Here is a 6,908-nt window from a genome sequence, read left to right as displayed (position 1 = left end):
TATAAATACTACAAAACAATATCCGTTCACGGACTTTGGCCAGTGCTATTTTCTTTCTTTGTTATCAAAGATCGGACGGTCAGAGCACCCAGGTGACCCAGGCACGCAGCCCAACACACGGGCCCTGGATAGGGCTACATGTCTCGGGCGCTTCTGACCCTCCGAAGTGCGCTAGATGCCTTGCCACGTCATAGAGGAGTTTCATCTTATAAATTTTCCCTTTCATAGATTTACATTAAAAAAAAGGCCAAATGTTCTTTGTATGGGGTAAAATGACCGTCTCAGCCCCCCTAATGGTCGACATGAGTACATGACCGTCCCATGTATCTAAGTGCAATCTGTGTTCCCAATGAGAGAACAATAACCCTAAAAAAAATCTCAACCCTTGACAATGGAGGTAGAAATACTTCCGTCTTTCCGAGATTATCTACTTTTTTCAACCAAAAAAATAGACTATCTACTTTTTGGATATTTAGGCTACGTTTGGTATACATTCAAGATAATGTATTCTGAGATACTAATTATTTGTAGTTTTTATCATCTCAATATGCATACCAAACTCATTCTCGGATAACTTTTACTTCCAACCATGAGGGTCCTACGTTTTAAGTGTGGAAACATCTAATGACAGGCACAATCCCGACCGTCTGATCAAACGATGACATCGATAAACTGTAATAACTGTCTCGACCCACACTATGACCCACCCAGTTGGTTCTATCAAATGTCCGATCTGCCATTAAAAATCGCTGTGCCTCGGATTCTTCACAAGGCACGGTCAAGATCATCGGGATATCTACGCAAGTCCCGATAAAAAGAAGAGAAATTGAAGCTGAGCTCTGAGGACCTTAATTTATTATTCCATATTTGGTGAGGAAAGAAGGACAAAAAGGTAAACACAGAAGGGTAATAACGTAAAGCGAGAGATCCCTCTCCGTCCAGTGGACGCTTGTCCGACAGATTTGATTGATCGTCTTCAATCACAAAATAAATGCATAAGAAAAGTAAGAGAGAGAGTGACCGAAAAAAAGTAATGTTGTACACTTGTACTGTTGGACAGAGGAGGTTGCCCAACGGAGAAAGAGGAATCACTTAGGGGAGAGAGGGAGAGAGAGAGAGATTGATATTGTAATAAATGAGTTAATGATTATTTATTTGCTTTCGTCTCTACAAATGATAGAGGATGATGCGGTAATCCCCACCAGGCGTACAGTAGTAGTAAACTCTTAAAAGGAATTTTTTTTCTCTCTCTCTCTCTCTCTATTGAAAGAGTTCTTCAGTTCCCTGTCCGTGCTGCGATCTGATTCCCTCATCCTTTTTGTTCTGTCTTTCTCTTTCTTAAACCCTAGGAGGCTTTGGAGTTTGTGATCTTGTTGAATGGCTCTTGGCTCCGTAATTCCCTCGGCGGATTTTGTTTACTCGTCATCTTCCTTGGCTGGAGAATGAGAGGCGTTTGGAATATGCATTTGTCACTTCTACGTGGATTCCAAGCAATGGAAATTTCACGGAGATGTCTCGTTTTCTTTCCTTGGATGCTGCTTGTCTTTGCTTTCTCTGGTTTCAGGTATCCTTTGCGTTCCTCTTTATGCATTCCCCTGTATATTCATGTCTATTTCATCACCCTTCCCTGTGTTTTGATTGAGCATCCGATTCTGTCCATAGCGGAACAAGTTGAGTTTTTTCTTTTTGTCCCTGCTGGATGATCAAATTTTAAGGTGCAATTGTTGTCAAAGGCCTATTTGGATATGCGTTTGGTCGTTTCCCTGTTTCAAATTTCTCTTGATGGTTGAAAATTTCTTTTTCCGGGGAAGGAACTCGGTTTTTATGTAAACACAAGAGTTCTCTCTCGGTTGACAAAGCCCATATGTTTCATGTTTAATGTTTAATAGCTAGAGATTCTTTACTTTAATTACGTATCTTTCTGGAGGGCCATATCCTATAATACGTTGAGTGAAAAGGGAAAACATTTAGTTACGCATTCATTGGTTAAGCAGGAAGTATCATAAATGGAGGAGGGAGTGCTTGAACTACTAAACTGCTCTTTATCTATCACTTTTGCGAATTTTCATATCATGGAAGAGCGAGAAACATGGGGTGTGGTTCGAATTCTAGTGTTGTGGCGGATTCATTTTTTCTTCCAATGCTCAATTTGGTATTCATTGGGTGGAGGATATTCAGACTGCTTTGAATCCAATAGTGCCTCATTTCAGACTTTGACTTCCAATTAATCTCAATTGCATCCAGACAACTGTACAACATCCTAACCATAGTGACAAGTTGAAAAACCTACAATTGCATCTTTACCCTGTAATCGATGTGATATCCTCAAGAGAACTGTAGTATTTGTTGGATTTTCCTCTTTTTGATATTCGATTGTTGCTAATTTTAAGAGATTTATGCAATTGTGTTCCCTTAATAGTGTGCCTTTTCTCATAAATCTCACCAGAGGTGATCAAAATATTGTCAAGTTATTTATATTTGAGTTTATTGAGACACCGATCATGTCTTCTGAAGCAGTTTATTTATTGCTTTATCATAGAAGAATTTTGCACTGATATGAACTATGAAGTGTTTTTTTTTTTTTTGTTTTCTTGAAGAAAATAAGAATTGGGTTAGGAGTGAATACTCCTCTCTTTCACATGTTTATGCTGTGTGCACTTTTGCTTCAGTTTACTTCTTCTCATTTCTCCTGATATTTTTTTAAACCTTGTGTAGGCATGGGATTTAAAGTATTGTCTAATAGATCTCAGCCTATCTTGGCGATATCAATCAATGCAAGATCTGGCCTGAGGGTGACAATTTCTTCTATTTTCACGAGAATAGGATGTTGATGAGTGGTGATTTTAATCTAAATTCTGGGCAACATTATACTGATTCCGTCAAGGAAGTTCTGAAGCAGACAATGCTCCATCATGATGCTATATTTAGGAACCAGGTGAGCAGAATGCCTTAACTTGAACACTGCATCTAGTTAAGGCCTTGATTTGCATGCTTTTCTTTTTCCCTTTTTTTTTATTTGAGGGGAGAGAGAAATTTTTGTCTCGGATGATTTAAATTTCCTCCTGTTAGTCAACCAATATTCTTCTGAAGAGATGGCCAATCAGCCACATGTACACTTTTGTGAGAGCGAGACAACCTTTTCCTGGGACATCAATTGTAGTTTTGTTTCTTTGACAACACCCCCCCCCCCAGGTTTGACCCCCTAAAGAAGAGATTACGTATTTGGGTACTGATTGGTTGTTTGTCAGGTTTATGAACTGCACCGCATATACAGGATTCAGAAGACCTTGATGAAGGACCTCAGGTGGAAGGAATTCGAAAAATATACTTCATGGACAGCAAACACAAAATCAATTCCCTTGCCATTTCAAGATCCAGAAAAACATATAACATTAGCAGGGGATAGAATCTTTTCTGGACCATCAATGGTAAAGCAGGTAAGCCTTTGCCATTCAGTTTTTTTGAAGTTCAATTAATTATCAAGAGAGGATGATGCCCAGAAGTGATCTTCACTTCATTTGTTCTACTTGTCGTATACTGTTAAGGAATGTTAAAACCCACCATCCAATGGTCTCACCAAGTAATTTCCTGGGCCAGAGTTGACCCTATGAACTGAATTTAATCAATTATCATGCACTATCTTCTGGATTCCAACTATTATAATTTGCATATAAACTCAGTGGAACCATGGAGTGGTGTGACTGACTCTACCTGTGTGTGTGCAATGTGCATTTCAAAGGCAGGGATATGCATTTTTTGGTCATCTGTTTCTGACTCGAGGATTCGTTTTTAGTCTTTAATGAACCATGGACAATGTTATGTTAACATGACCACATGATTTTCAGGTTGGGTCAACATCAACTGCCAACTGGAATTTTCTGGAGTGCCAAGACTCTTACTCTAAGCTTCGGCAGAAGCCTTTCAACCTTCTACTTCCTGCCGATGAGTATATTAGTAGTGCAAGAGCTGAAATTCCTGCGAATGGAAATTTATGGCCAACTGTCGATAAATCTAGTGGAATGAAGGAATTTTTTCGTGCTAACCTTGTTCCAGATCCTGAGGAAGTGAAACTCTCTCTTAGTACTGGAGGGGGCACAACGGAGAAGGGATGTTCTAGCAGATCTTGGCACAATAACAAGGCTTGTTTGTCTACCATATATGTGAGTGATTCTGAAGATTCCATTGAAAGGAAATCCAACGAGGATATGAAACCCATTTCTTCCCTCACTTCTGAAGTTCCAACAACATTTGTTGGAGACAAACATGGGGTAAGAGATACTTTCCTATATGATCCGCGCTTTCCAGATAGATTGAAAAAGGATATAGATCACAGGCCTTTCATGAATAATCATTCCTTTGCAAACCCGAATGGAAGCAATCAAGAAAATAAATCATGCTGTTCAGATACTGGTAAGATTTTCATGCTAGCCTTTTTTATTTTTTCATTGCATCTGATTTTTTATGCGCCACTTCCTGTGGTCCTGCGAAGTTTATGTGCCAATCATGTGAGACAGGCATTGAAAATATCCGCTTGTTTACAGTTAGAGAATATAATTCATGTAATATTTGCATTCTAGCCCTGATCAATGATTTTGTATTTTGGTCTTCCTTTGAAACCTTTTGCAGGATTAAATGAATGCCAATCTACTGTCCGATTTGTTGGTCTGTTAACCTCAAACCAACAAACCTTTTTATGTGAGACAAGACACATTGACCTTAACAGAGTTAAGCTTGATGAATCATCTTCTTTGTCAAGTGATCCTTTGCTTAGCTTTCCTTCTCTGAGAGAAAGTTCACCAGCTGTTGTCCACAGATTCGGTAATGAATCCAGTAAAGAGACTCAGAGTCTCAGGACTTCTGGGAGCAAAACTGATCACAGATTTTCTGATGAAGCTTCTATTGTGCTTCAACAAGATAATTTTGTGTATTCAGCTCTGATGGATTCAAAGGGCGAAGTTTGTGGCGCACAAGCTTGCGATGTGAGCACAAAGTGTAGAGAAAATGGTGGAAATAAAGTGGTTTTTATAGATCTGGAGCGTGTACCTGGGGATCTGGTGGACCACTGTGAAGACTTCAGCAACCAAGATCTTAAGCTTAGTAAAGAAGACGTAGACTTCTCACTCAGATTACAAAATGGTTGTTCATCCAAGGGTTATCAAGAGGGTACTTCGGATGGAACTCCCACATCTAATGTGGAAAGCAATAAGGTATGCACATCTATAAGGTGTACTGATTCACCCCAAGCAGTAGATGATGCAGAAGTCAGGCACATAAACTTTGAGAGGAGTGAAGAAGATACAGTGTCTTCAGGTCCCTTTAGAAGTCATGCTGAGGTTCAAGCTGAACATTGCAAATCATCTGATGCTACAAGCAAGACCAATTTCGGGACTGGCAATAATTCTTGCTGTATGAAGGATCTGCGAACTGGGACGATTGGTAAAGGAGAATCGAAAAATTCAAAATCTTCTGCCTCTGACGAATCTGGAGCTACTCAGTTAGGATCTCAGATCACAGAAACCCAGTCTTCTGAAGGTAAAGGAGAACTGGGTAATTCAAAATCTTCTGCCTTTGAGGAATCTAGAGTTACTCTGTTAGGATCTGAGTTCACAGAAACCCACTCTGCTGAACAGGACCCCTTGGTCGAAACTCGGGTTTATACCTGTGCTTTTCCAGAGAAAAGGTCTTCTGACGGAACCAAAACAAAACAATGTCATGGTCAGCAGCATAATGTAGATAAGGAAATGGATATTTTGGTCCAGAAAGCAGCCGAGTCTCTTATTCATATTTCTTTGGATAATTCATTTTGTCCACAAGACTACACTGGTGAGGCATCAAATGCATCGGAGGAGGAGATGAGTGAGCAGCCCCAGTATTCTTCTGATTCTTTTGAGTCAATCACATTAAGGCTAACAGAATGCACTGTGGATGACTACTCATTATCATCAATGCCAGTTGAAGTAAATGAGACGGACAAAGGGTGTGGATGGAAGTTGAAAAGGGGAAGCAGGCTCAAAGATTTTCAGAAAGACATACTGCCTGGTCTTGTATCTCTTTCTAGGCATGAAATTTGTGAAGATATAAACATTATTGGGACAGCCTTGAGATCAAGGGAGTATAGGAGAAACAGATCCAGAAACATTGGTGATGAAAAATGGAGTGTGCCTGTGAAAGGCAGGCGGTCAAAACTCAATTACATTGGTCGAAGAAACTACTACTGAAAGTCAGGTGTAGGTATCTAAATTGGCATAGAAATGGGGCATCAATGGTTTATGAATCACTATATCTTTGCACAAATAATATTTAGTTGCATTAGTAGGAAGCATTTTAAATATTCCTATTTTAGGGTTTATCAGTAGGGAGTTTGTTTTTCCACTTCCATCTCTCACCCAATTGGAAAACAACCAGGGATTGACTGATGATTGTTGGTATCTCTTATATATCTTTAATTTGCACAGGGCTTTTTCTACACTAATGGCATGCTAAGGATAATGGTAATTACCAAAGCAGTAGCACATCAGATGAACCACTCAAGAATATTTACTGCGGATCATATGGATTAAGTTTAAACTTGATAGAACCTTTAGTTGAGTGGTGGTCTCTTTCTTGATGATAAAGAGGGAGGACTATGCAACAGTCAGTTAGACTAACCTTATAATCCTATAATCTTAACTGTAGCATTCTTCTAAGATATCCAGTGTCCAGACTATCTCTTTGTCATCCCTTGCATTTGTGACTTGTGAGGCACAAAAATATAACTGGGAAAAGAGAAGTGGATGAGTAAGACACAAAAAAGTGGTAAGTTACAGGGCAACATGGCCAAGTTTAGAAACAAAGATTTCGCAAAATCTATTAATTTTTGGAGTTTTTGATTTACTAAACTTGGGGATTTTGTACTATTTTACTGACTA

The 6,908-nt window shown here is 39.3% G+C and overlaps 1 protein-coding gene across 2 annotated transcripts; it reads left to right on the top strand.

Moving 5' to 3' along the window:
• The first annotated feature begins 1,144 nt into the window (after positions 1-1,144).
• Positions 1,145-6,367, top strand: LOC122664609. 2 transcript variants are annotated; one of them, XM_043860503.1, is made up of 5 exons: positions 1,145-1,564; positions 2,716-2,935; positions 3,249-3,428; positions 3,846-4,410; positions 4,627-6,367. In XM_043860503.1, the coding sequence occupies exons 2-5, from the start codon at positions 2,825-2,827 to the stop codon at positions 6,216-6,218; spliced, it is 2,448 nt and encodes an 815-aa protein (XP_043716438.1). In that variant the 5' UTR covers positions 1,145-1,564; positions 2,716-2,824; the 3' UTR covers positions 6,219-6,367. The 2 variants fall into 2 exon arrangements, with proteins under 2 accessions (XP_043716438.1, XP_043716437.1); XM_043860502.1 differs by having other exon boundaries at positions 1,147-1,564; positions 3,249-3,437.
• Positions 6,368-6,908: the final 541 nt, after the last annotated feature.

Source organism: Telopea speciosissima, chromosome 6 (genome assembly GCF_018873765.1).
Source record: "Telopea speciosissima isolate NSW1024214 ecotype Mountain lineage chromosome 6, Tspe_v1, whole genome shotgun sequence".
In the NCBI taxonomy this organism is placed as follows: domain Eukaryota; kingdom Viridiplantae; phylum Streptophyta; class Magnoliopsida; order Proteales; family Proteaceae; genus Telopea; species Telopea speciosissima.
This window is presented reverse-complemented; position numbering and strand designations above follow the sequence as displayed.

What these genes read in the sequence shown, in the direction of transcription:
- LOC122664609 (XM_043860502.1), top strand. Translation starts at nt 2,825, where the DNA reads ATGTTGATGAGTGGTGATTTTAATCTAAATTCTGGGCAACATTATACT. An exon ending in ATGCTATATTTAGGAACCAG is followed by an intron (nt 2,936 to 3,248) that starts GTGAGCAGAATG and finishes GTTGTTTGTCAG; the next exon opens with GTTTATGAACTGCACCGCAT. An exon ending in ATCATGCTGTTCAGATACTG is followed by an intron (nt 4,411 to 4,626) that starts GTAAGATTTTCA and finishes AACCTTTTGCAG; the next exon opens with GATTAAATGAATGCCAATCT.